The sequence below is a fragment of the Camelina sativa genome, chromosome 16 (genome assembly GCF_000633955.1).
Source record: "Camelina sativa cultivar DH55 chromosome 16, Cs, whole genome shotgun sequence".
Taxonomy (NCBI): Eukaryota; Viridiplantae; Streptophyta; class Magnoliopsida; order Brassicales; family Brassicaceae; genus Camelina; species Camelina sativa.
The window spans coordinates 3,522,938-3,550,905 of NC_025700.1; the positions used below are offsets into that span (position 1 = coordinate 3,522,938).

Here is a 27,968-nt window from a genome sequence, read left to right on the forward strand (position 1 = left end):
ATATCAAAAAAATCAAATATTTAATTTATAATAATTGAATTTAGCTTTTTTAGCAAAAATAAAGAAGATGGTAGAGATTATTTTGACGTCAAAATAACCAAACAAGTTTATATGAATGTAGTCTTACTTATTTGCAGGTTTATGTGAATGTTATTTATTTATTTACTCTTAGTTCATATTATTTTCATTACATGTATTTTAGAATTTTTTTGATACATTACCTATAATAAATAGAATATGAGAAAGTGTATATGTGATTGGTTGATATTCCATTGAAAAACCAATCATGTATGAATTAACATTTTATTTTAATTTTTATGTTATAACTAGATGGATATTCGTGATACAGATTTCAAGCCTTCGAAAACTTCACGTCAATCATTTGAATTTTTAAAATTGAGTTGTAATAGGTTAAGGTCAGCATTTTGTAAGACCAATCATATTTTAGCTTAAGTATTAATAATGATTTTTGCATGAAAAAAAAAATCATGTGAAAGTTTAATTCCACATACTTTACAAATCACAAAACTCATCATGTCAATATTAGTATATTAACAAAAAAAAAAAAAAAATGATGTCACAAGTAACACAAAAGACACAATTCGATAACCGGGAAATTAGATGTCAAAATCAAATGGTTGAACCTTCATTCATGAATTGATGTAGATTATAGTGAATTAGAGTTCCAAGGATAATATTTTTTGTTGACTTGTTTCCTAATGTGGAGAATATTATTTGTTGAATACTTGAATTGATTCCTAGCTAATGTATTTTGACACAATATGTGTGATATGCTTATTCATTTCACTTTTCATGTATATATAACCTTGAATGTATGGTTTTAGTTACATATCTTCTATTTATATATATGATTAAGCTATCAAAATTCTTTAGAACGAAAAGTCAAATTGTCTTGTCGTAAGTTCAAAACATTCTAATTTATACAACAAAATCCAACTATTATATAGTCTCTAAATTATATATATTTTTCCGAGAGACTATTCATATCGTTTTTTTGGTTGCTCCATAGGAACGAGAAAGTTAGAAGGTTGTAAACTTGTAATGTATGCATCCTTTCAAAAAAAAAAAAAACTTGATGAAATGTACTTACAATCACAAAATGCATCTGAAATGTGATTAAACATGCTATAATCTTGACGGTGCATTCATAAACTATAATGTCTTAAGCAGTTTTCAATATATCTTAACCAATTTTTTTTCATACAACCTCGAGTCTGTTCAAATCCTTTACTTGTGAATACTCACTCTGAAGATCTTTCCCTTCTTCCATCATCATCTTAACCATTGCTACCCTATCAAGAATCTTATCCACTGCAATGTCAAAAGCATCTTTGATCTTCTCCGGTCCAACCAATCCCGGTTTAGTGTATATTATCTTGGGTATAATCTTCACAACCTCGTTTCTCATCCTCGTAATGCGCTCCTTATCAATCATACCCAAGACGTTTTTGAGACTAACCGTTCCATTTTTCATTTCTTTCTCCGGTATGTAAACCGAGTATTTGGTATAATCCTTAGGGAAATACCAAATATATTGGTTATAACCCGAACCAGGGGTAAAGAAAACCGGTATACAACCAGCCAAAATCGAATCAAAAATCGATCTCCGAGTATACGAATCTCCCGAAGGTTGTAAACAGAAAACCGAATTTTCAAACACCTCCATAATCTTAACCGGATTATCGCAGTCATTAACATTACAGTTAAGAAAATTGCATTTACCGTGAGATGCAAGGCACTGCTCTATGATCTTCCCTCTTATAGATCCACCCAAATTAGGCCTTGGACCTCCAACAAACGAAAACAAATATTTCCTCTTCACCCTCTTCACGTTCCTCTGCCATCTCCAAATCTGGGTGAAGCTCTTTGGATGGAAATAAGTCGGATAAGGAATCGCAAACTCGTTAGCCCAAGCAGTTGTTTCTATACCTAACATTGTCATGTTTGCGAATTCTGGTAACAGCATCAGATTGCTTCCCCAATCTGAATCTTCATCGCGACCCCTCCTGAAATCCCAAGCTATCCGTCCGGTTACAAAGAAGTGATCTCGACCGTGCATATTTCCCCATTCGGGCTTCTCTCTTAGCCATTGAGCCAGCTTTATCCCTAATTCGTCTCTCACCGTTATGTTGTACCCCCAGAGATGACGGCTCACGTCGAACCCCGCGTAGAAGGGGACGTAGACCGCTGAGGCTAGAGACGAGTCGTTGGTCAAACACTCGTAGTGTTTCATCCTCTCTCGGAAGATAACCGCGAGCAAGAATTGGTTCGTTGAGTACCAAGAACCGGTTTTCACGGTTAAGACTTTTGCTGTGGTGTTATCGGACTCCGAAACCTGTGGACCGAGCCCGGAATTGACCATGAATGGACACATATCGAACCATTTGATGAGTGGACGACAGTCTTTGATAATGTCGTCGTTGAATTTGCTTGGAAGATTGTGCATATAAATGTACCTTCCGGCGCAAGTATCTGTTTCTTCTTCTTCCTTAGGCTGTTTTGCTCTGATTCCATCTCTCTCATCCGCATTTATGGTGCGAGTTAGAGTTTGATTATGTGAAGCAGCGATAGAGATGAAGAAGTTGTTTACTTGATGAGTGATGATTTTGAGATTTGTTTCGATCAAATCTATTTTATTGATTTGAAACAGAACGAAAAGACAGAACACAAACGCAGCTAAGATGACAACCCAAAGCTTTGGAACTTGTTTCTTCATCTTCTTTCTTTTTACTTGTGACAATACATTTGGTATTACTTTTATCAGATCTAACATTAAAAATATGTGATCTCAAGAAAAAGGAAAATTAATATATATTTTTTAATTACATTTCCAAACAAAGTAATAGATATTTGACCATATATGATGAACTGAATTCAAAGGATTATACTCAAATGCATTACTCTTTTTGAAAACAAAGTTTCCATGTTGGACACGCAAAGATGATTCACATATGTCAAGGAGATATCTCAACTCTTTTAGCCAACTGTACTCCACAAATAATAATTAGAAAATAATATGACTATTAGGAAACTTTTATACTAAATATTCACATATGATTCACATTAACTTTTTTTTTTGGGTACAGAAAAGTAAACGATACAAGCTTTTTAATTTGTATCAAAAAGATATTAATCTTTGGGTACAAATGTTAATTCATTGTTTTGGTAAGAAATATAAATCTCCTCTTAATTTTCTGATTAATTAGTTAAGGTAAGCTTTTCTATCTTTTATTAAGAAAACTGTGTTTGTGAAAAACATTTCCATTAACTGTTAATTTTCTACCTTACTGGCACAATTAGCTAAATTTCTTTGATGCGAATTTTTTAGCTAAAGTGTATTTAACTAATACGGTTCAATTCGCCTCTGTACCCCAAGATTAACCTTACCAATTGGTAATCTGATAAAGTAGTACCAAATGTATTGTCACAAGTCAAGTGAGACCAAAAGATTAACAATGTTAAATCTATTGAGTGCTTCCCGTACTATTTGGTAATCTGTAATGTACCCTTCGAGCATGACCGGCTCTAAGACTCATTATCGGTCATACTAATAAAAATGTCTCTAAAATAAAATTTTAAAACATCCCATAATTTGAGGATATGAAATGTCTCTGCTTAGACATTAATTCTTCTGTTCAAACATCTAAAGACATCATTATTTCTTTTTTTTTTCATTTTTTTTTCATTTTTAAAGACATAATGATGTTAAACAATAGTGATGGCGAAAATGATAACAATGACTATGGTCGTTGCAGTGGTGGTGGTGATGGTGGTGGTGGTAGCGGTGATAATATACCCTAAGAGATACAATATAGGCAACCAAGCAAACAAGTTAAACGCATGGAACACAAAATATATATGAGAAAAATAAGTGAATAACCATTGGCCAATATAAAAAGACTAAAGATGATATCAGTGAAGGACACACGCACATGTAATATATAGAATATTTTTTTTACAACACCTTAATAAAATAGTATAGCACAAAACTAAATAGTATAGAATGAAACATTTTTCTTAAAATATATTGATAATACTGGTAATGATGGTATGAAGTGAAATAAAAAATTATGAAACAAGCCGTTTCATAAGAAATATACAACATATGAAATTTAACATACCGAAATTAACAATTTCTGAAGAAATTACACTATATGCAACATAGAGAACCCAAACTATCGAATTAAGAGCATACTAAAATTAGGTTACAAGAAAAATAAATTAATAGTAGAATATATATATTTTAAGAAAATGTAATAGAATATTATTGTATTCTATATAGGATAGTAGAATAAATAATTACATTATTTTAGTTACTTATTGAGTTAAAGTTGTTCAATTAAAAAAATCAAATAAAAATATAAAAGAAAATGTTTATTTTTAAATAAGATTGTGAATTCCAAATAATTTGTGTAAATAGATTTATGAGAATTTCCCTAGATTTTATTGTAAAGTATAAATGAACAAATAAGAGATAAACAAAAAAATGAGAAAAATAAAGGAAGAAAAAAAAAGAAAAGGAGGAGGGGATGCACGTGAGAGAGGGTGTGTTTAGTTATTCATAATGTCATATGAGCAAAACTATCATTATTATAGAAAATATAAAAAATATTATAGGGTGATGATTAGAATGGTTAATGGATTAATTAAAGTTTTTTTGTTGGTTACTTCTGCCAATTTCCCTACATTTTATGGTCCTTGTTCAATTTTTTCAAATATGCACCCTAATTACATATAAAAATAATAATCGGGCCTTTAAATTAATACATGTTAATTAATTTTAAAAAGATTTAATGCAAATGCACTCTTCACACATATATAGGACGCTACCCTTGAGATGGTAGTTCTTCTAAATATGCATATTGGTATGTTCGAGTAAATATAATCAGAATTGACATTTTGTCCGGCATCAGGGATTTGATATCATATTAGACTATGCGCTTCTAACTCAAAACCAATAAACAATAAGTCCATATATCATATACATGTTAGTCACTATACTGTAGATTTGCACTCTATAATATTTTTAATATATATTGCCCCTAAGAAATTTATGTAGTTGTCAGATCCATGGCATCTTGAACTCTCTTAAGAACCCTAGCCACTGTAATTTCAAACGCATCTTCAATCTTTTCCGGTCCAACCTCCCCCGATTTTGTATAGATTATCTTTGGTATAATCTTCTCAACCTCACTCCTCATCTTCAAAATCCTCTCTTCACCAATACCAGCCAACAAATTATCAATACTAACCTTCCCATTTTTCACATCTTTCTCCGAAATGTAAACCGAATACTTTGTATGGTCCTTTGGAAAATACCACTTGTACTGGTTATAAACCGAATCCGGGCTAAAGAGAACCGGTATACAACCCGCTAAAATCGAATCAAATGTCGATCTCCGAGTAGGCGTATCTCCTGGTGGTTGTAAGCAGAACACCGAATCCTGAAACACCTCCATTACCTTGAGCGGATCACTACAGTCTTTACTCGATGTATCACAATCAAGAAATTTGCATCTTCCTTGTGACGCAAGGCACTGTCTTATAATCTCTCCTCTTATAGATTCCTTCAATTCAGGCCGATTAGCTCCTGCAAAGGAGAAAAGGTGTCGTCTTCTTGTCATCTTCACTTGCCTTTGCCATCTCTTAACCTCGGTTCGGCTCTTTGGATGGAAGTAAGTTGGATAAGGGACCGCAAACTCGTTGCTCCAAGAATTTGTCTCAATGGATAACATCGTTATGTTCTCGAATTCAGGCAATCGCATCAGTTTGTTTCCCCAGTCTGAATCTTGATCAGAAACCCTTCTAAAATCCCTACCAACACGTCCCGTGACAAAGAAGTGATCTCTTCCGTCCATTTTTCTCCACTCTGGTCTCTCCCTAAGCCATCGAGCCAGATCTTCAGCAAGTTCGTCTCTGAGCTTCACGTTATATCCCCAAAAGCGTCTCACATCGAATCCAGCATAGAACGGGACGAAAACAGCAGAAGAGAGGGAAGAATCATTGGTCAAACACTCGTAGTGTCTCATTTTCTCTCGGAAGATAACCTCGAGCATGAATTGGTTCGTTGAGTACCAAGAATCAGTTTCGATGGTTAAAACTCGAGTGGTATGGTTATGATCGTCCTCCAAGATCCGTGGACCAAAACCAGAGTTAACAAGGTACTTACACTTATTGCGTAATTCGATGTATGCTTCACAGTTCTTGATCAGATCGTCGTTGAATCTGCTGGGAAGACTGTGGATATACACATACCTTCCGGTGCAAGTGTCTGTTCCTCCTTGTTTATCATTCACAGTGATATTTGGGTTATATTTGTCGGAAAGAAAGAGAATGGTTGCGATTTGATTGATGTGAAGCAAAAGGAGCATAGAGAACAAAGGTGTAGGTAAGATTTCTATCAAAAGCTTTGGAGCTCGTTTCTTCACAACCTTTTTCATTTTTGGATTGAATTTTTCCATTGTCTCACTTTGATTACAGAGAAAAATGGAGAAAAGAAAGGTGTACTACTTTATGAAGAAGATACGATAAAAAAACAAGTCAAATTGATTATTACAGAAAAATAAAAGATTATTCTTCTACTTGGTGGATATAGGAATTTTTAATTTGTTATCTCTGTGTATCAGTTTGTTTTAAATATAAGTGCTATGATCTTAGCAAAGTCAATTTAATGGATAAAGGGAGAGAATACAAATAAGTTAATGTACTTTCCTATTTTTTTTGTTTTTAAATTAAAATATAGGCATTACAGTATTACACCATCAGCATGTGTCAGTCTGTCATATAAAATGACACATTCCACTTGTCCTAATATTTTAAAGGATTATAAATTATTGAGATGATTAGTGCTATATTACGCAGTGAAACACGTTTGATACAAAACTCAAATGCTTTTAAAGACCATAGACACTTTTACAAAGAAAATTAAAGAAAGACCATAGAGACTTGGCAATTACTCCATTTAGTTTACATACATACTTGGGATGTATTATATGACCATAGTATTAATATGAAAATTAATTTGCGCGTTTGTCATGGCCTCGAAGATCTTTTTAGATGAAAATAAATATATGATCACGCGTAGTTGAAGTCAACCAAATAAAATTAAAATGACACTAAAATTTAGATTGTAATAAAAACGAAAAGTACCTAACACAAGATCGTAGTTGAACTTGAAACCAATTGCAAATGACAAGCAGTATCAAAGTTCAAAGATCTGTTTTTTCTCTGCTTTTTGCCTTACAACAGAAACCAATAAAACCAACAACAAATTCCAACTAATTTTAAAAAGAGAATACAATTATGAAGCGTAATCAAAGGCTTGTGGAGGTTGTGGCTCGTCATCTACGGCCATAGCCGAGGCTGTGGTTCCTTGTGCAGCAGCTGCTGCACCGGTTGCAGGAGAAGCTGTTGAAGTTGGTGCATCGGTCAGGGAGAGAACCTCTGGCTCGTGTTGACGCAAATCTTTGAGAAGAACGAAACCTGATGGCGCTAGCTTCACTGGTACGTATCTGCTGTCTTCAAGTAACTTTATGTATTTCTCTTGAGCTGGGACTACTCGAGCTGGGTTCACTAAAATCTCAAACGCTGGCTCTGGCTCAGCAGCTTTCTTCTCGACTGTTGCTGTGCTATCGACCTGACGGTTCACGGAGACAAGACTTTAAAAACACAGCTGGTCCAAATACACAATAAAGACGAAAGAGACAGAAATCTAGGGATGTTCAGTCCCGATAAACTGAACAGCCAAAAAATACATCTGAAACAAACCTGAAACTAATACCATAACTATTCCAATCTGATCTTAAAACCGTGACTTAGATTAAACCACCCTATAGAATTCATCAACTTGATACTTCAAAATGTATAACGTGTGCACACAAAAAGAAGAGAACATCTGATGTCTAGTGATTATGAGACTAATCAGGCAATCAATCACAGAAGCTACTAGACGAGACTAGAAATTGATAACATTACCTGCATAGAGTCTCCTTCCTTCTCAGTTGATGCTTTTCCTTTTCCAGATCCACTTTCACTGACGGACTTTTCGGCACCGGATGTTTTTTCAGCAATAGCTTTCTGCTCTGCGTCTTTCTTAGCCCTAGCTTTGGCTTTAACTGAGGTTGAGAGAACAGCAGTTGGGAGTTTGACGGCGGTATTGGCTGTAGGAACCGTGGTAGGTTTTGGGTACTCAAACAAAGATGGTTTTGCATGTGACATGAACTCAAACTTTGGGACTTTAAGGTCGTAGTTCAAACCAATGAAAGCGGTTGGTGAGAAGGCCAAACTAATGAAATAGATCAGTGGGTACCAGTACCAAAACTGGCTGAAGACCGCAAGGCCAATAACAGCAGTGACTTTGTCATGTTTGGTCTTAGAGAGCAGTCTTATAGTAACGTTCCTACCACCAGCATCGAGGATACCAGAGGCCAAAATCGCTCCCATCTTGCTCATTGTATCTTCGTGCTTGTCGAGTATGATCTTCTCAAGTTGGCGCCTACAAAACATAATAAAATTCTCAGTCTCCCAAGATATTCTCTGCCTCCCAATGCTGAAGAAAAAAGATTAATACTAACCTAAATGCTCCAGCACGAGAATCGCTTGCTTCACTAATTTGAACCATCACCATGGCCATTGCAATCAAAGCACCTTGACGAACAAAGTCAACAACATCTGATGTAAGTGGCTCCAACAAGGATATGGCTTCGCTGAGGCCAGTGCCTGCACAAGAAATACCCACTGCAAGAGCCGCACCATAGCGAACATGTGGATTGTACGACTCAGAAAGCAGAGATACAATACGGGGAGTCTACAGTTTAAAAAAAAAATCATCAGAATCCATTAGGGAAGGTACGCGAACACAAAAATAATGGAAGCACTAAAGAAATGGAAGTTAGTGGTCGCAAGTAAAGGAACATCAGAAACTGACCTGCTCTGGATCAGAGTACAAGACAAATCCAAGTGCCAGAACAGCGGTTCTCCTAACATCATCACTGACATCAGATACAGCAAAGTGCAGCAATTGTCGAATTGCCTTGTTGTTTGCAGTTCCACTGTAAGCCAATGCCAATGCATACATCCCACCGTAACGAATGATAGGATCCTGATCTCTAGTCATCTGCTCAATTAAGGTATCTGCTCCTTCTTCTCTTCCGTATACCGTAAGAGCTATTCCTAGAGCCAATCCCCTAAAAACGCATTCCAGATGCTGATTAGTGAAAAAACAAAGGCAAGATACCATGCACCCTCTTCACCATAATTTCCTCAAGACTTTACATTACCTGATTATCTTCTCATGCTGTGTCTCATGAGCATAAGCGAGCATCTCACTTGCCTTTTCAGTGGCAGTTCCAACCAATAATAAACCCATGCTGATGCCAGCAGCTTCACCAGCAACTGCACTGTCAGTATAAAGCACGCTTTTGACATCATCATATATCTCTTCATCAGCTGTCCCGAGAGCTGACAAACCAAGACCTAAGCAAGCTCCATGTTGAATGACCTGTATCCATATTTTCCCAATATATATTAATTCTCTTAACAAAGAGGCTGCCATGGAAAATAAGAGGCTATATTTAAGTAAGATATTAATTAATCACCTCAACATTGGTGCTGCGTAGGCTATCACGTAGAAATTGCTTGATTCCTTCACCATGATTAGCATGAATAAGGCCCAGAGCATATAAGGCACCTCCTTCGGAATAAGGACTACCACCACCACCTGCTCCTCCCTGAGGCAAGTATGGAGCCATCAATGACCTACCCTGTTGCAAGTGACCTCTGTGAATAACACCTAATCCCGCTGTAGCACTAAATTTAGCCCAATTGGTTGCCCTGCTTAGCCAATCCTGTCAATTCAAATAAGAAAAAAAATGAAAAGAAAGTTAAATACAGTAACCCACACAGACAGTCAAACTCAAACATACAGAAATATTAGAGTGGAAATATATAATTTACCAAATTCTCTCTAAGGAAAGTGTCCACTGTAGTTCCAGCATGCATAATGGCATTAGCATATATTGTAGCACTGTGGCATACACTGTTTCGCATCTCTACAGACTGTTTAATTGTCTTCAGTATCAGCAGGTCCGATCTACAGAAAGACAAAATTATTAATGGGCCAAATCAGGACTTCCTGGAATAAACAACTTTAGAAGAAATAAAGTATCTTGTTTCAAGATCTCAAAACTTCAACAGACACTTACTTGTTGTGGCTGTAAAGAAACTGAAGTGTCAGCTGAATAGATGTCTCTCCGGATAAAATTCCCTTGATCTTTGTTAATCTCTCAGCATATGTAGCATCAACTGGATCTGTCTCGTGCACAATTGTCTGAGCTGGAGTTTCATCCGCCATCTGAACATCCCCCGAAGGATTCTCATATGGGGCAGTAGTAGTTTCAACAGTCTGAGTTGCTTCTACAGGACGTGTTTTGGGAGCAGGAAGGCCATCTCTAACACTCAAGAGAAAGGCCTGGTGCTCGTTCTCTACAAGATCAAACGCAATTTGCAATGCCAATAAAGCATCATCCTTGCTCGCCGAACGAAGAAGCTTCTCCAATATGATTGCAACACCTTGTGGTTCATCCAAAAACATGAGGCATTGACAAATGCTCAAATAATCAGGAGAAGGCAGCTTCTGGTAGACTTTAACAAGTAAACTAAGCACCTGAAAGAAGAGACAAGGATATGTCATAACCTTTTGAAATGAAGCAAACTAAACAGCCTAGACTACATGGCCAACAAAAAGGAACTTTTATCATCCCGGCATTGACTCATCTTATATAGGTATCAATGAAGAAACAGGACTTTCAGTTACAGCTTAAGAAAGAAAGGACGCTAGCATACATGAGACTGGAAGATGTAACATAAAAACTAAATGATCACGATATCTTCCAGATGAGGCAAAAACTAGACCGTTCTTAACTTCTAATCAATCAATAGAATCAGACCATCAAATTTCTCAGGTCTGAGAACATCAGTCTCACCTCATGTCTATACTCTCTGCGGTTAACAAAGGAATGAGAAACATTGATGCAGTATGATAAAGTTCCCTGAACATTATCACTCTTAGTGATAGCTTCTTCCAACTTATCCAATCTCCGACATTCAATCGCAATGCCCATGGCTTGTTGATACTTCCCATCACTGATGCATCTGCAGATGGAAAACCATGTAAGAACTAGGAACAATTGAAGCACTAAGAAGACAGAGCATTAGATGCATAGGCATTCCATACTTTCCAAGCATTCTTTCGACAATCGCCTCTAGCCTGGGATCAATGTCCACCATCTCATTCGACTCAACTGCCTTTGATCTGAGACTGGCATATTCATCTATTGCTTTGGCTGAAAACATAACAGAAGAATCTAATGAGTATACATTCATTTATACTCGAATAGTCATCAATCATTTATCCTATCATTTTCCAGTATTATACTACTCAAAAAGGCAGAAAACAATATCTGGATGTGCAAACTTCAAGACTATTTTTAAGATAATAAGTCGTGCAAGTTCCATATGCTTTTCTTGCATTGAGTCAAGTTAATATGATAAGCAATTTGTAGTCAACAGTTACTCTAGCTAGAGTCTACAGACAGAGAACAGCATAAAGAGAGTAAACGCAGCAACAAACTTCTTAAAATTCTCACCTAGAAGCGTATGAACATAATCAGAATCCTCCGAAACATCAAATAAGGGCCCAGCTCCAAGGGCATAGGACAACGAATCATTAAGCTCGCCCAAGTAATAGAAAACCTGTAAAAATACAACCAGGGTCATCAACAAAAACATATCTTGTAATACAATCATATAACGTAATTAGAAAAAGGTCCCGCCCCAAACTTCTACCACTATCCACCAGCTCATAAGGAAAAAAATAATCATAATGTGTTCAGAACAACAATTACACATTCCTCCACCAACATATATCAAACATTAACTACAACCAGACACCACTTCAGTTTAAAAATCGCTAAATCGCACCTTAGAGACCAGCAACGCAGCAAGCTGTCTTTGATGCTGATCAAATTCTTCATCTTCATATAAACTCTCACTGCAAACAAAAACAAAAATATCGCTTCAGTCAAGCTATCACGCAGTACAAATCATTAAAGAGATCTAGCAAGTAACAGTATCATAAAACCTACGAATTGTGCCAGGACAGCCTCTACAACTTTAAGTACTACCCCTAGCAAGTAAGATGATGAAGCAAAAAGGAATCCAAGCCTTTACATTACATCAGTGAAAGAGCATTACCATGTCCAGGAAGAAGTTAGATCTTTATGACAGAAAAAACCGCTAGTTGCTAAACTAGAATATCAATTGCACATTCATAATCTACAAAGACCACTACAGAACTTGCTAAAGCTAGTCATACCTAAGAAAACACTTCCCTTTCTTATCCTACCCATTAATTCACATCGCCACAATCCATGCCGACCAAAATATTTGAACTTTAATTCACAAATCGATAAATCCTAAGCACAAAGAGAGCTCAAGCAATCCAAATCCAATAATCTTCTCCCGAATAACCCAGAAATCAAAAACAGATCAAATTGGAAAACAAAACCCTAAATCTCAAAGCGGAAACCACAAAAATAGGGTTTAAGAGAGAATTTACATGATGGGAACACTAGTGGAGATCTCGGGCCAGAATTGGTCAACCAAATTGTTGAGATAAGAGAGGGCATGAAGCTTCAAAGCAGGATGAGGCTCGTTGAGCATTGCTAGTAACCCTCCAGCTGAACTAACCATGGGTGTCGCCATTGATGAAGAACACTAAATCGAAATTTGAAAACCCTAACAGAAAGCAAATCAGATGACGAAAGAATCGAACTTTCGATGAGACCCGTCTTGAATCGAACTACTGGATTTGAAAGGAGTGTTTTTTGAGTTTATGGGACGAAAGAAAAAATAAAAGCAGGGGATTTGTGAAAAGAAAATATTCAGGGACTTGAATGCAAACTACGAATATTTATAGACTTACCGAACAAGTCAGGATATTAGAAACTACCCCGAATGTATAACTTCCTTACGATATAGTCTCAAAGTTTTGTGTTATTTTGTATGGATCCCAATATTGTTTAGATTCACGAAAAAGCCCAATTGCTTTTACAAAATTGATTGGTAGTTTCCTGACCTTGCTATTTGTTTCAGTAATATATTCAACTTTTTAGTACAGTACAATGAGAATGGTGGTAAGAATCATTACTTTTTCTTTTATATGTTTTCAATTTAATATGTAAAATTTATTAATATTATTTTCTAACACTATGAATGGTTGGTTGGTACGCTCCAAACCGGACTAAAATCGGACAAATCCACTATTTTTCTACCATTCACACCCTTATTTGATATATTTCATACTAACTTCGAACCAAGTCCAAACCAATAAAACATATATTAGTATGGAGGGAACAGTAATTCCATACAAAAATATAACTATCTATCTGCTTTTTTTTTTGTTTATTTTAAAAATAGTCTCCATGATACAGTTTTTATCATACCAAATTATTAATGCATATTGTTTAGTATAGAGGGTATGGACCAATCATTTAAAACCTAAATAACAATTTTTTTAAGTGATGGAATAAGATACGATGATCTTAAAAAGTACAACTATTACGTTCTCTGAAACATGTCATCCTCAAAAAAAAAAAATTAAATTAAATTGGTGACCATAGCCTTTTGCTTAATCCGCTTGTTTTTTGAATCGATCATGATGCATCGTGATCGTATGATTGTTATTTAGGCCAAGGTGAAACAATAGTTTCTACCAAACGAATCCGGTCATGCAATATTGCAATTTTCTAATCATCCGTTAAACTACCAACACCAGATAATATATACACAATTTATATATAAGCTTTAGAGAAAGAAGTTAAAAAAGGTCCATAATAAATATGGTAAGTTGGTATGAAGCAGCACCATAATAATTTTGAAAAAAGAATTCTTAGACCATAATAATTAAATTTATTGCACACATCAGTCACCTACCAATCTTGAATGAAAAAAAGGCAGAATTAGAGAGCCACAACCGCAACATTTGCACTGCCCACCTACTCCACCCACCCCAACCGACCAGAAATAGAAAACTATACCAGACCATTGAGCACATCGGTTCAAATATTTGGTACAATGTTTCCAAAATTCGTCAGGTGAATACCATAAGGCCAAAATTGAACAAGGATTAGTTTACAGATTATGTGTGGATAAATAAATTCACATTCCTATTTCACTAAACCGGTTTTCATACCAACCGAAGCTCATAATCCAATTCCTTAGTGAACAAACCAAACTAAACCGGAATTCCAACTGTTTCATCAAATTGGTCCTTAACTCAACAACTCTCTCTCTCTCTCTCGCTCCTTGTATAAAGTTTTTAGCTTTGAATCTCTCTATTTTGTATAAAGCTTTTAGCTTTAAAATCACAGTGTCAGGTTTCTTTTGGTGGGTCTATTCTCTAGTAGACAAAAGAATCAAAACAAACAATGGGAGACGAAGCAAAGATCTTCACACTTTCACAAGTTTCAGAGCATAATCAACCTCAGGACTGTTGGCTTGTCATCAATGGAAAGGTTCTTTCTTCTTTCTCCTTGTTCTCACCCTCTCAAATAAGAGATCTCGTGCTTTTTAAAAATGCCACCTTTTTTGTGTTTGCATGAGATTAAGCTTTTGAAGTCTTTAGATTTGTATGTCGGAATGATATGTTTTTTAGATGGGAAGAGTGGAAAAAGTTTGTAGCTATTAAACATATGCTAAAGATTTTAGTTCTATTGATCTATTTATTAATTGAAAAGTTTCAAGTTTGGAATTGAAGATGGAGAAATGTAGACATAGCTCTTCTTTTCCTATAGAGTACTTATACTTAAACCAAACAAATATGTTTGATTTCTTATACACTGACCTCTCTTGCCTCTTGGAATGGATTACTGACACGTGTCGATCACTATTTTCCATTGAAGCTTGATCATTTTGGTTTGTAATGATTAAACTTGTTAAGGAATCTGTTAGATACACCCTTGAGCCTCCCTTGATAGTGAAATTGTATCTTGTTTTCCTCATTGATTGGTTTGTGAGATCAGTAGCATATAAGAAAGTTTGATACTTTCAACCTGTTGGTATGTATGTTCCATGAGTAGCTTCTGTTTCTTTTCATTTTTTCGGAGTTTTAACTATATACATTGAAAAAATCCTTTATTATGTTCAGAAACCTCCAAATCTACCTTTAGGCATGGTTGCTGAGAGTACATTGTTTCAAGTATCCCTCCCTCTTTCTGTTCCTACTGTTTGCTTATTCGAGTTATATGCACACGGACACATCGCCATTACCATTTCTTGTATCTTATATTAGAATCATAAGCCTTATAAGTTCATTATTGTTTTAAACTTCTTGTTTTAACTAGAAATCTTCAAACATTTGCTAAAATGCAGGTGTACAATGTGACCAAATTCCTTGAAGACCATCCCGGTGGGGATGATGTTCTCTTGTCTTCAACAGGTCTGTATAAACACACACTATCACCCTGCTCTCCCAGCGCTTGATTCTTAAACGCCGAATTCACTTAGTGGTGGAGTATGTTTTGATCCTTCTACTCTTTTCAGGTAAGGATGCAACGGATGATTTTGAGGACGTGGGTCACAGCGAAAGCGCAAGAGAGATGATGGAGCAGTACTACGTAGGCGAGATTGATAAGACAACAATCCCAAAGAAAGTCAAATACACACCTCCTAAACAGCCTCACTACAATCAAGACAAGACCTCTGAGTTCATTATCAAGATCCTCCAGTTCCTCGTACCCCTTGCCATTCTCGGTTTAGCAGTCGGGATTCGCATATACACCAAATCAGGGTAGGCTTCGCCTTTTTTCTGAGCATTACTACCATATATCTTAAATATATAGAGAGAAAGATTTAAGTCTTTTGAAAAGACAAATCTCAAAGCCCTCTCCCTTTGTTCTTGTCTCTGTTTCCCATATTTTGTTGTTTGAATGTGTTTTCTTGGACAATTTCTTTAATATTATGATGTAACGGCATATGAAGTACAGTCTTGTTGGTGGTTTTGTTTTGCCTCATGCAGCTAATGACATCTCTCATCTATAATGAAACCGAAGTTATGACTTATGAGCTGTTTTGAAAGTCTAATTTAGTATTGTTTGAGATCATACAATCTTTAGATAAAAAAATGTAGCCGAGAGAAGTATCTAAGCAAGGGTATGATCTTAGTAGTAACTTGAGAGCACGCTTAAACAACTTTGCAAAAAAGGAGAAACAACAAAAACAACAGATTACGAATTCCGAAGAGAAAGAGACGTTTTAAATTTGGCAGTTACTTGATAGAGTGTGTGGCAGTTAGTGACTTGAGAGCTCACTAAACCATATCCCAACACGAAGAATCAAAAAACACCTTCTGCAACCGTGGGACCCTTCCTTTGTACCTCTTTACACCGCTTTGGCCGCAACTCGCAACCACAGACACAAAGTTCGATACTTGTAACTTCGAGAGCAATAAATTTCATATTTAAGCTGCATTGGATTGGACTGTATTCTGTGGCAAGTTGACAACTGTAGACTGTTCCAAAACGTTGTCGTGTGTAGGCTCAAATCAATACAAATCACAAAACGAATCTTGTGACAAGTAAAAACGCGACGAAGTTTGCGATGATTGATCAAAAAAAGACGATCACCATACTAATGATGATCATCATGATATGTAGTGGGCACGAATTACAAATTTACGATTATATAGTGGGCACAAAATTCACAGAAGTGGAAAGTACAATGGACTCACCACAAGAGAGAGAGAAAAAGAGAAAGAGAATCTTTTTTCGAACACTTTTGCTCTTTCTTATGTATTTCCCCATTTTCCGACGCTTTTCATCAGAGACAGAGAGAGAGAGAGAGAGAGATTGGGAGAGAGCTGTGAAGAGAGAGAGAAATCAGAGTTAGGGTTGAGAAGATGAGTGCTCTGTGGGGTCTTTCGTCTCTTCTCTCTCTCTGTCTCTTTTTTTTTTTATTTTTTTTTTCTCTCTTTTTTTTTTGTGTGTGTTTTGAAAAAAGAAATATTTAATATTTTTTTCAGGTGGCTGCTTCTTCACTACTGTGAGTAATGTACACTGTACTTTGCTTATTTATTTCTTTTTAATTACTTTTATTATTTTCGGAAAATTTTATAATTTAGAACTTGAGTGTAATCATTTAGATATTTATAAATAGAAATGATGACGTATTTTGTTGTTATTTATTATAATAATGTTAAAAAAAATTGAGTTAGTTCGGTTCAAATATGTGTCACAAGTCACACAACGTTAAGAAAGATGGAACGGTTACGCAACCTAAAATTAATACGAGGATCGTCATTTCAGTGTAGGTTTAAAACGTTTTAATTCTAATTTGGAAGGTCAACTTCTACTTCTAGTGCTTATTAGACTTACCAACTTTCACAAAGTTAATTAATTGTTTTCTGCTAATTGCATTTGCGTGGATTGGATNTGTCTTTTTTTTTTTTTTTTTTTTTTTTGTTTTCTTTTGTCGGCTAATTGTAGCTTAAGATAGTGATATACAACTAGCATTTGGTATGAAATTATGAATACCAAATTAATTGAATTTAAATGAATACAAGACTTTCGGAACAGAGAATTAGATTGATCTTCTTTGGGATTTGATATTGAGAATCTTCTTGACTCCTAGATTAAAGATGGAATATCAAAGTTCAAGCAGTTCCGAAAAATATGAATAAGAGTAGGAGGAGTCTAGGAGATATCTTATTATCGTGTAAAGGTTTGAGTAGGTAATATTGATTGAGAAACTAAAGATAGATTAAGTTAATGTTTCATTCAACCACTCTACTGTTACACACAAAAAAAATAAACAAAACGAAATAAGTTCATGTCCAAGAAAAAAAAAGTACATTTATTTTTGTTTTTCAAGTTAAGACGTGTTTGTATATTGTAAAACAGACACAAACGTAACCGTGCTTTTTACTTCTGCTTCTGTTTCACATTTCCGTTTACGGTTTCATCTTATAGTATAAAATAGAAATGTGAGTTTTTTTCTTTCTTAAAACAACTCTATATTTCGAAAATGTTAAAAGTTCAGTAAACAAATAACCCTTTGAGATAAAAGATAAAGTTCCTAATTAAAGCCTAAGCAGGTAAAACTCATCCTTAATCCCCGAAGTTCTAATTTACTTGGTAATGGTATAGTTTCGATATGTATGTTAAGAGCTTTGTTGTATTCATCATCTTAAAGTAAAGTGTAATTATAAGCTAATCGTAGAGAGCCAGAGACCTTAGAATAAGCATTTAGTTGAGTGTAAGAAAAGAAATTATTCAACAATTTAGTCGGTTTAGGAGAATACTTACATCTCTCTCTTACTCCCTCTGAACACTACTAAAAGATCACAGCAACAAAGAAAAGAGAAATCCCAAAATAAGTAGGATCTTATAGCCAAGGTTCGAATTATCACAAGTCCTTTTTTTTTTTTGTCATAAACAAACCCATTCAAAAAAAAAAAAAAAAAACTCAACTTATTGGCGTAAATATTAAAGAAAGAATTAGACTCAAAAAAAGTCCTGAGCTCTCTCGTATTTTTCTTTTTTCTTTTTCGAGAACATCGAAATAATTCTACTTCCAAATCTTTACGGATTTGTCATGACTTGCAGACGCCATCATTCCCGTCGAATGCGACTGAGCCAAGGCAGAGATCACACACTCGTGAGCCGCTATCGTCATACATTTGTTCTCCATTGTGTTCCACAGCTCCAGTGTCTGTCACAAGATTCGTTTTACCAAAGTCAAATCAATTGAGAGGTAAAACTCATATCATCACGCAGGTGAACATAGAGACTACTGGATATTCTATGACACAGATTGGTGTTGTTCATGGGGACATAGATTACTATACCTGGTAGCCACCAACGACCAAGAGATTGGGAAAGCTAGGGTGAAAAACAACAGAGTGGAACTTGTTTCCACTGTTACAAAGCTCGTGGATGCAATCTGCTGAACTCAGTGACCATATTTTTACAGCGTCTTCACTAACAGAAGCTACCAAATCACCGTTTGGGCTCCAACAAACAGAATGTACATTTGTGGAATGTCCCTGACAGATCAAAAGTAATAAAACCATGAGATACAAAAAGAATTAAGATTGATGGAGTCTATGAGTAACAATGATGGTTAACAATATGCCCAAAGGCATCCAACAAGAAAACACACTAGTCTTGGAAGATTCAAAGTATTGAAAGTAGAAAACAAAGTATTTTATGTGGATTACCCCAGGGGAAATCAAAATCATCAAAAATATAATCTTCAGCTGTACCTTAAACATGTGGATCCGTTTGTTATTATTTTCAACATCAAAAATTGACACAATATTCTCGGATGCTGCAGCCAACAATTGTCCTGTTCTTGGCTGGAACCGTACTTGCGTGCTAGCCCCCTGTGCTTTGAAAATTTAACGATTTAGCAAACAGAGTTTCAATTCGCAGAGAAACCATACAAAGGATCAGGGGCTTGCCTTTGTAGCACGAACACAAGAAGCGTTGATGTCCCAAAAACGAATATCATTGTTACTATCACAAGAGCATAAAAGCTCGGTTTTCTTAGGATGAAAATCAAGGGACATAACAGGTGCAGCATGACCCGAAATTGTTCGTAGGAAGTAACCAGGCTGCACAAATTGGTAATTGTTAGTCACAGCTGAACACGAAAAAAGGTAACAAATATAAAGAGACATATATTATTATTATACATCAGAAGCATCCCAGATCTTGATAGTTTTGTCAAATGATGACGTTGCCAGCTGAGTTGAATTAGGTCTGAACCGAACATCTGTGATGATATGACCATGTTCTTCCGGCGTGCTCTCAACATGTAGTGTTTCCATGTTCCAAATAAATACCTACTGACAAAAAGAAATTTGCATCCACATTAACTGTTTTTAACCAAACGAAAAGTTACCAATTCTATAAATGTTTTAGGGTCATACAGGTTTATAAGCAAACCGCATCTCCGAAATTAAGATGCTGCACCTTTTTATCATGTCCAGCGCTAGCCAACAATTTCCCATCAGAAGAGAAGTTACAGCATATGACCTTACTGGCACTTTTTCTTATAGAACTAACCTCATTGAAACTGAAAGCTGACACTAGAAAGAGGAACCTGTTAGTATATATATATCAACTACAAGTGGCCTGTTTATCATTGGGGGGTTAGAATACCTTTTGAAGTTTCGGTATGCTCAGAAGGGTTCCGCTTTAGGGTGCCAAACAAGCTTCCACCATCTCCATCATCTTGGGACAAAAATGATTCTACGTTATCTTCTAGGGCTCCCACATCTCCAAACTGTTCCATGTCATCCTGCAGCTATTAATTCTTATCATAAGAAAACTGAAAGAAACACGGCGCCATAGTCTATGCAAAATATACATAAGCCGCTAAGAAATTTCTTTCACACAACACAACTGCATGCTGCAGCCAGATGTTATTAGAACAAAACTAGATTGTTGATATCATTCTTCTAAGAAATTAAGAAACATACCAGTTGATTTGCTGATGATGCGAGACCACCAATCCCATCAGAACCATACATCATTGGTCCTTTTGGCATGCTATTCACATGGTGCATGTTACCAGTTATAGCAACTCCATCAACAGGGGTATGTGTTGAAGGAGTCGACGGCTGCGAGTTGGATGGGCCAACTGTGTTTCCTGTCCCTGTACTGTTAGCAGGACCAGAAGAGGAAGGCCCTTTTCTTTTGCGGTTGTTCTATCGAAGACACAAAAATGAAGTTGTGGCTCAATCATCTTAGACAATGAAGAATATATTAAGTTGGTTCAAACCACATGACTGAAGGGGGTCTAAGACTTGTGGGGTTGGATCCACAAATTAGTACCTGTTGTGATTGCTGGGATAGTAAGTGATCTTGTTGCTGGGAAGAAGATTGTTGTACTGGAGGCATGCTGATATGCTATAGACCAACGGATAAACAACAGAAAAATGGAATCAGAAAAAACATTTGACTGATAAAAATGTTAGCAGTGAAGTCCTCACGTTTGGCAGTAAACAGATAAGTTTTCTCGATTGATGGGAGCAAGTGATTAACAAGAAGAAACAAAATTCTGATCCCTACATAGATCTACATTATGATAACACAAACACATTTATCTTACAGATTCTCAAATGAAAAGTAACAGCAGTTACACGATACCCAAAAGAGTAAATTTTGAAGCATATAACAGGCGAGCAAGTATCGGAAATGATCCAACTTCACCATCTAACCGAACAAAGAAAATTTGAGATGTTTAATGTGGAACGTTCTCTCTGCTACCCGAAAAAGATGATAGAATGCCACTGCATCTAACAGGGATATGCATTTTTTGGTGATTTGAGAAGAAGTCTCACCTTTGACGAACTTGATTGCATTGGGGACCCTATAGATCCATCATTTGCAATTTGTTGTCCATCTTTCGGATTTAGGTTTCCTCTAGGTAATCCTGTAAACCTTCGAGGGTCCATGTCACCATACATGGGTGAATTAGTCATATTTCCTTGCGCTTGAACCTGAGCCAAGATCTGTTGTTGTTGTTGCTGCTGCGGCGAGAGCTGAAATTGACTTTGATTTTGTAGAAAAGATTTCTGAACCTGAGGCCCACCTAAACCTGGTCGAATTTGCTCGATGCCCTGTCACATTTGTCAAGAAACTTAGCAAAATCTGAGCTTGTAATGACAAACAAATAAATTCAGAGAAGAAACACAGTGACTTACAGTTAATGGCCACCCCTTCAAAGGTAGACCACTCACTCCAGGGTTTAATTCTTCACAAGGGAAAAACACAACAGCATAAGAATTGATCTAACAAATTGTAAGCAAAAGGTTCTCATGAGGCCATTAGCATATCACACCCACTGTAATTTATCATAACTTTTCACATAAGGGATACGTTAATTTTGGAGTCCACAGTCAAATTGAAGGCATGCTACCAGTATTGACCAAAATTATCTTTTAGGTGAGCATATACTCCAGTATGCATTACACTGATAAATTTACCTGCACCCCCCATCCCAGGCTTTGATTGCAGAATTCCCTGGCCATACACTGTAGAAGGATCCACTGGCAGTTGTCTCGGAGATGTACCCAGATTGACTTCACTTTTGATTTCCTGCACGTACAAGAGATTCAGATGCACACCCAAAATATATGATCGGAGACTTGTCTGCTAGAAGATTTGAACAGTCATAAAGTAAGGTGCTCAAGTAGTAGTTACAGTGGGTTGCTGAGTACGCGACTGAATTTGCTGCAGCGCTGCCGAAACACCTCCTTGATGATTGCCTTGGACCATCTGACTGTTTTTACAGAATGAGAAGGGGTCAACGGTGTGAGGACAGGAAAAACGACAGCAAAAAAAAAAAAGCTGAGCCAATTTACCCATGATGGTTTGTAGCTGATTTAAGAAGGGCCATCCTTGCATCAAGGTGGGGTTGGGATGTCTCAGAGTTCATTGGATTTGGTTGCTTCATACGTTCCTCGTACATTTTTGCAGCCAAAGCACTAGCATTTGACTGTCCAATCATCCCTTCAGAACCAATAGCATTCATTGGACCCCCAAGAGAAGGGTGATTAGGTTCTCTACGTTGCATATGAGCTTGTCGCATTAACTGAAGTTGCTGAATTTGCATTTGCTGCTCCTTCGCTTTACCTTGTTGTGCCTAAAATTCCAGAGCCACTGGTCAGTTATTAAAGTGGAAACTAAAGGGTAATAAACAAAAAAAAGAAGAGCATATCTCCCTTGATGGGAGTAGGAAGCCACCTCAATATAAGCAGCAGCAGGCTCTGAATGTTTCTCATTTGTCCTTGCAATGAAGATATCCCAGAACACAGACCACCACTCAAAAAGAAACCCTCCAGGTGCATCAATTGCTACATCATCATTCACACAGCAACAATCCAAAGAGTTAATCAGTAACTTAGCCTAGATTGACAGAAGAACAAAGAAAACAATAACATAACAAAAAACTCAAAATGAAGTAAGGATTTTTAAGTGGAACAAGAAAGAAATATTATTACCAACTGGATCAGGTGAAACCTTCCCTTCAGTCATAAACGACTTTGCAGTATTGTGAAGTTTCTTCTTCACCAAATAATCATATATATAAACGTCAAGCCTACAAAAACCCAAACACATGAAAGTAAGAAGAACAAAAAAAAAAAAACAAGAAATCTGGGAATTGAACAAAATAAGCTCTAATTAAAACACACAAAAATCGCTTACATCTTGTCAGCTTCCCAATTACTCTGCGCCATAGCTTCAGCCCAATATCTCGAGCTATATATAAGTAAGAATACAAAAATTGAGTCAAATTTTTTCAATCCAAAAAGCAAATAAAAATGATCTGAACTCAGAATTTTTCGATAGTTTCAATAAACAAAACAAACCTGAAAAAGCCCAAAACAAACAAAAGCAAAGCAGATTCCAGGTAGATCAGAGAACCCTAATTCGATCTTCAAATTTTCCAGTAACTTCAAAGATCAAGCATTGCTACTACTACTACAACATACAAATAAAATAAAAAAATCAATCAATCAGGTTTAAATTACTTGTAAGCGAACACGACTACTACTACTTTGGGAAAATTCGTCGAATTGATAAAAGAACGTAATCGAATTCATACATGACGGATCACAATTCAAAAAAAAAAAAAAAAGGATTCTAGGGTTCTTGAGAGATTACAGTGAATTGTTGTAATCAGCTGTAACTTAAGAGTAAATCGATCATGAAACAGCTGGAAGAGAGAGAGAGAGAGAGAGAGAGAAAGAGATCAGAATCAGATTGAGAAGAGTTTCGTAAAAGAGATCAGAGAATACTTAAAAAAAAAAATGAATGTTAAAAAAAAAAACTTCTATGTTTGGTTTGATGCTTTTAGGATACCATGAATAAAAATGTTTATTAACGGGCCTCAATATTTGTGTTTAAATGGGCTTATTATTGGGCCTTTAGTTGACTTCATCCTAAAGTCAACTCGAAGACGGGGCTGAAATAAAACAAAATTATTGTTTGAAAGTTGAAACCGTCAATGTAGTTAGAAGAAAGTTAAAGAAGCTGTTGGGGACACTCAAATTTTATGTAGCATTTATGGAGTAAGAATAGAATAATAACAACACATTTTAGAACAAGTCCCGAGCTTAGTAAACTAATGACGATTATTATAAAGATCACATGGTATGGTAGGACGACAAAACAAAATGGTCCATATTCCATATACTTATATAGACTCATGCATCAATAATACACATCATTCCACCGTCTTTAATCTATCTAGTTATTGCTCTATAAGAAGGTCAATAATATATATGTACACTTACAGACCGCCATATTTTATCTTTTAGCTAGTTATAGCTTTATTAGAAGTTCAACAAGAAAACTTGCGCGAAATACTAGTTAAATCTTTGTATATTGCGGTGAGATTCGAACTTATATAAACCGATCAACTGGATATGTTTTACGAATCTTATCCAAAATGCTAAGAGCGAGAGAGAGACAGAGAGAGAAAAAAAAAACTAATTATAACTTGTGGTCGGTAACCAAAAGATTGCATATTCTCAATAGAACCAATCCAAAATTTTAGAAAACAATGCATAGCATAATAGTCTATTTTGGCAGAATTTTTGTTACTAAATCATAATTAGAAATGAACAAATCCACACTTAAAAGTGCTTTAGAGTCTTCAAGGTATTTCTTAAATTTCTTCTAGACCAAAATTAAATCAGTTGTTTTTGAAGTTGAGTTTAAATTAAGTTTTAGTCCCAACTATTATTCTAACAGCCAAAACAAACCAAATTTTAAACAAAAATCTACATTCACAGGCTCACATGCTTAAAACCGATCATCAACCTCAAACTTTATTTTTTTTCTGAAAATGTGTAGATGATGCATGTAACATATAAGCCTATCTGTTTTTCTATCTTTGTTAGTTTGGAGAGTGAAAGGTTTAATAATATGTGTTTGGTTTGAACCATTTAATGGCACAATAAATGAGATCACTACCTTTTCTCACTTAATGTGATCACATTTTCAGGGTTTGAATAATGCAAAATAGCCCTTATAGATCATTTTTTTTTTTATAATGACACAATTTATTCATTTAGTGTTGGAACGTACGTCTTATATTTTTAATACACGAAAAAGAAGATATATACACTATATATTTTCCTCTCTTTTTGCTCTACAAATCCATGAAAATCTTCAATTTCAGGTTTTACCACCCCCCAAAACTTTTTTTAAATAGAAACCGTGATATACCAATTCACTTTATGTGCACATGCATATAATCACATATATATACTACTCCCTCCGTTTTAATTTAATTGTCGTTCTGGGACTTAATTTTTGTTTCATAATACTTGTCGTTTTAGATTTTCAATGCAGATGTTTGGTGAATATTTTTGCTGTTTTAAAGTTTTAAGTTTTAACCAATCAAAAAATTATGAAATATATTAATAAAGGGCAAAACATAAAATTTAATACTTTTCTTAATTTGTTAATTTGTGTATAAAAACTTTAAACGACAATTAAAAAAAACTAGAGGGAGTATTTATTTCTTCAATATTTCAAATGCAATTGAATTCGTTTCCTTGTTGTGTTGGATGAGATCAACTGGGCAGTTGGCAGACATAAATAAATTGTCCAATGACAGGTTGGACCTCATTTAATTGTATACTCAACCAATTATTTTCTCTTTTTATTCACAGGTTGAGCCGTCCGGTTCAATCGATGCCGGTTTCCTAGTTTTCCTCACGGTGATACTTAAACCAAGCATTTCAACTCTGAATGCATAAATGTTTATTGACATTAGTCTACATTTCACAACATTCGTTAAGATATCAGATCTTTAAATAGTTAGACTACAACATATGCACAATTTGTCAATTTTAAAAGTAGCATATATGTATTATGGAGAGAAACGACTAACGAAACCAGAGTTGATAAGAATTAAACTTAATTTACAAAATAAAAGAAGCAAAACCGGTTTAAGTATGTATGCACTCACGAGTGGACGATATGTCTATAAATACAAGCCAAGACTAAGCTTCACTGACACAACTGTCTTCTCTCTTACATGTCCACCATATAAAACTCGTTGGAATTAACTACTCTTAGTTATGGGTTTAACTTCCCGTAAGGCGTGTGTGTTTATCTTTGTACTCGCTCTAGTTGCCGAATTTGCGTTCGGACATGTTGAGGTTAACGACGACAAACACTTTTTCCACAAACCTCGCCCATTCCTACACAAACCTCGTCCATTCTTCCACAAACATGGCATTTACAAGAAGGGTTATGGTAAGGGTTTGGGCGGCGGAGGCGGTCTAGGAGGTGGAGGCGGAGGTGGTCTAGGAGGCGGTGGCGGTCTAGGAGGCGGTGGTGGTTTGGGTGGAGGAGGCAGTTTAGGCGGTGGAGGCGGTCTAGGCGGAGGTGGCGGTGGTGGTTTGGGAGGAGGAGGAGGATATGGCGGTGGTGCTGGAGGAGGATACGGTGGTGGTGCTGGAGGAGGACTTGGAGGCGGTGGTGGTGCTGGAGGAGGAGGAGGATTTGGTGGTGGTGGCGGAGGAGGATTCGGCGGTGGAGCCGGTGGTGGATTTGGTAAAGGCATTGGCGGTGGGGGAGGACTTGGAGGAGGTTATGGTGGTGGTGGCCATCACTGATGAGGCTCATGCTCATGCATTCGTACGTTGCTATATTATTTAATTAAATGAAGAATTAATGATAATTGATTATTACAAAATAAAATGATACATTAGCAATTGTGTATGTCGTTCTTTTTATTTTGAGTCTCATTGTATGCTGATTCCGTATGTTCTGCTTTGGTTGGTTAATAAAATGGTTAAAGCCAGATTACAAGGATATTTAAGTAGTAGACAGAAAGGGTAAACGATTTTATTACTCTAGCTAGATTAACTATATAACTTACACTTAAAACAAAAAAAAACTATAACTTAGACTCGTTTTAACTTGTTGAATTTTTATGTGATACAAAAGTTTGCTGTCTGTCTCAAAAGTTTCGCAATTGTATCAACCACTCAGTTAATAAGTGATTGTTTTATGTTTACTCTCATATTTCCAATACAAATCTTATACGTACTCTGAAGAGACTTGTCAATAAAATGATCTTACAAGACTTGTTAAATTTTATATATACTTGCTTACGACTATCAATCACGATGTGTTTTTAATTTTATTTGATCCAATCCAAAGTTCAAAACACATTACATGAGTATGTCTTATCTCAAATTCAGTTTCTACAATGCAAAACTTTTGAGTAGCAAACTCTTGTATCACATAAAATTTAACAAATTAAAATGGATAGCATGCTTAAGGTTAATAAATAAGGAATTCGAACCAATTATGTAGGTGTTAATCCGCGTGCTTTTTACTTGGCAAGTATCTTCTCATAAACTGTAATCTTCTCGGCTTTTTCCCATCGTTGCTCTCGACAATAAGGCCGTCTCCAACCATTGCACAAAAGTCTTCGATCCACAAGCTGACAAACGTATCCAATGTGTTTGTCGTTATGCTACGTTTATTTCTGTAATTTTGAACATATGTGAAAAGTTTCATACTCATACAATTCCAGTTCCAAGCTATATATACGTCGAAATTTCAATCAGCGTGGAATACACTTCATGATTTGAGTGGCACGTAGCTGTTTAACAATACTTTTCTTCAAGCCCGAATACAAAGACTTCACATAGCTCTAATTCTAATACTTCGACAAACCTATCCTATGTGTTTTTGGGCTACATTTATTTTTGTAATCTTGAACATATATATGTGATTGACATTATATGTCAACGGAATGGTTCCAATCCCAAGTTATACGTTAAGAGATTTTTAAGTAACGTAGAAATCACTTCAGGATTTAAGTGGCTTAACCATTCTTTTGTAATACTATCC

At 35.9% G+C, this 27,968-nt stretch overlaps 6 protein-coding genes across 11 annotated transcripts; 2 read left to right on the forward strand and 4 right to left on the reverse strand.

Moving 5' to 3' along the window:
• On the reverse strand, positions 1,084-2,737 carry LOC104749590 (probable xyloglucan galactosyltransferase GT12). Its single transcript, XM_010471250.2, has one exon. The coding sequence runs from the start codon at positions 2,735-2,737 to the stop codon at positions 1,220-1,222; it is 1,518 nt and encodes a 505-aa protein (XP_010469552.1). The 3' UTR covers positions 1,084-1,219.
• Positions 5,073-6,512, reverse strand: LOC104753305 (probable xyloglucan galactosyltransferase GT13). Its single transcript, XM_010475576.2, has one exon. It carries the CDS (start codon positions 6,480-6,482, stop codon positions 5,073-5,075), a length of 1,410 nt encoding a protein of 469 aa, XP_010473878.1. The 5' UTR covers positions 6,483-6,512.
• On the reverse strand, positions 7,121-12,967 carry LOC104749591 (26S proteasome non-ATPase regulatory subunit 1 homolog A). The gene is made up of 13 exons (XM_010471251.2): positions 12,638-12,967; positions 12,001-12,070; positions 11,667-11,772; positions 11,255-11,363; positions 11,004-11,172; positions 10,224-10,684; positions 9,976-10,111; positions 9,618-9,866; positions 9,300-9,520; positions 8,948-9,206; positions 8,595-8,827; positions 7,996-8,515; positions 7,121-7,657 (listed from the first exon to the last, which is right to left on the reverse strand). The coding sequence occupies exons 1-13, from the start codon at positions 12,781-12,783 to the stop codon at positions 7,322-7,324; spliced, it is 3,015 nt and encodes a 1,004-aa protein (XP_010469553.1). The 5' UTR covers positions 12,784-12,967; the 3' UTR covers positions 7,121-7,321.
• On the forward strand, positions 14,362-16,138 carry LOC104749592 (cytochrome b5). Its single transcript, XM_010471252.2, has 3 exons — positions 14,362-14,594; positions 15,451-15,517; positions 15,622-16,138. The coding sequence occupies exons 1-3, from the start codon at positions 14,508-14,510 to the stop codon at positions 15,870-15,872; spliced, it is 405 nt and encodes a 134-aa protein (XP_010469554.1). The 5' UTR covers positions 14,362-14,507; the 3' UTR covers positions 15,873-16,138.
• LOC104749593 (transcriptional corepressor LEUNIG_HOMOLOG) lies at positions 18,415-23,906 on the reverse strand. Of its 6 annotated transcripts, none has more exons than XM_010471254.2 (19): positions 23,751-23,906; positions 23,456-23,564; positions 23,292-23,345; positions 23,087-23,184; positions 22,830-22,939; positions 22,448-22,728; positions 22,287-22,365; positions 22,070-22,181; positions 21,788-21,837; positions 21,425-21,703; positions 20,916-20,990; positions 20,561-20,788; positions 20,241-20,385; positions 20,052-20,167; positions 19,772-19,921; positions 19,538-19,690; positions 19,340-19,459; positions 18,923-19,120; positions 18,415-18,786 (listed from the first exon to the last, which is right to left on the reverse strand). In XM_010471254.2, the coding sequence occupies exons 3-19, from the start codon at positions 23,321-23,323 to the stop codon at positions 18,643-18,645; spliced, it is 2,370 nt and encodes a 789-aa protein (XP_010469556.1). In that variant the 5' UTR covers positions 23,324-23,345; positions 23,456-23,564; positions 23,751-23,906; the 3' UTR covers positions 18,415-18,642. The 6 variants fall into 6 exon arrangements, with proteins under 6 accessions (XP_010469556.1, XP_010469560.1, XP_010469559.1 ...); XM_010471258.2 differs by having other exon boundaries at positions 20,052-20,161; positions 20,241-20,379; positions 23,456-23,567; XM_010471257.2 differs by having other exon boundaries at positions 20,241-20,379; positions 23,456-23,567.
• Positions 26,101-26,920, forward strand: LOC104749594 (glycine-rich protein 23-like). Its single transcript, XM_010471259.1, has one exon. It carries the CDS (start codon positions 26,180-26,182, stop codon positions 26,717-26,719), a length of 540 nt encoding a protein of 179 aa, XP_010469561.1. The 5' UTR covers positions 26,101-26,179; the 3' UTR covers positions 26,720-26,920.

What these genes read in the sequence shown, in the direction of transcription:
- LOC104749594 (XM_010471259.1), top strand. Translation starts at nt 26,180, where the DNA reads ATGGGTTTAACTTCCCGTAAGGCGTGTGTGTTTATCTTTGTACTCGCT.
- LOC104753305 (XM_010475576.2), bottom strand. Translation starts at nt 6,482, where the DNA reads ATGGAAAAATTCAATCCAAAAATGAAAAAGGTTGTGAAGAAACGAGCT.
- LOC104749591 (XM_010471251.2), bottom strand. Translation starts at nt 12,783, where the DNA reads ATGGCGACACCCATGGTTAGTTCAGCTGGAGGGTTACTAGCAATGCTC. An exon ending in TTTCTTTACAGCCACAACAA is followed by an intron (nt 10,112 to 10,223) that starts GTAAGTGTCTGT and finishes GTCTTTCTGTAG; the next exon opens with ATCGGACCTGCTGATACTGA. An exon ending in AGGAAGGAGACTCTATGCAG is followed by an intron (nt 7,658 to 7,995) that starts GTAATGTTATCA and finishes GTGAACCGTCAG; the next exon opens with GTCGATAGCACAGCAACAGT.
- LOC104749590 (XM_010471250.2), bottom strand. Translation starts at nt 2,737, where the DNA reads ATGAAGAAACAAGTTCCAAAGCTTTGGGTTGTCATCTTAGCTGCGTTT.
- LOC104749592 (XM_010471252.2), top strand. Translation starts at nt 14,508, where the DNA reads ATGGGAGACGAAGCAAAGATCTTCACACTTTCACAAGTTTCAGAGCAT. An exon ending in GGCTTGTCATCAATGGAAAG is followed by an intron (nt 14,595 to 15,450) that starts GTTCTTTCTTCT and finishes GCTAAAATGCAG; the next exon opens with GTGTACAATGTGACCAAATT. An exon ending in TGTTCTCTTGTCTTCAACAG is followed by an intron (nt 15,518 to 15,621) that starts GTCTGTATAAAC and finishes TACTCTTTTCAG; the next exon opens with GTAAGGATGCAACGGATGAT.
- LOC104749593 (XM_010471255.2), bottom strand. Translation starts at nt 23,323, where the DNA reads ATGGCGCAGAGTAATTGGGAAGCTGACAAGAT. An exon ending in TGAAGGGGTGGCCATTAACT is followed by an intron (nt 21,704 to 21,787) that starts GTAAGTCACTGT and finishes CAAATGTGACAG; the next exon opens with GGCATCGAGCAAATTCGACC. An exon ending in CATCATCAGCAAATCAACTG is followed by an intron (nt 20,386 to 20,560) that starts GTATGTTTCTTA and finishes AAGAATTAATAG; the next exon opens with CTGCAGGATGACATGGAACA.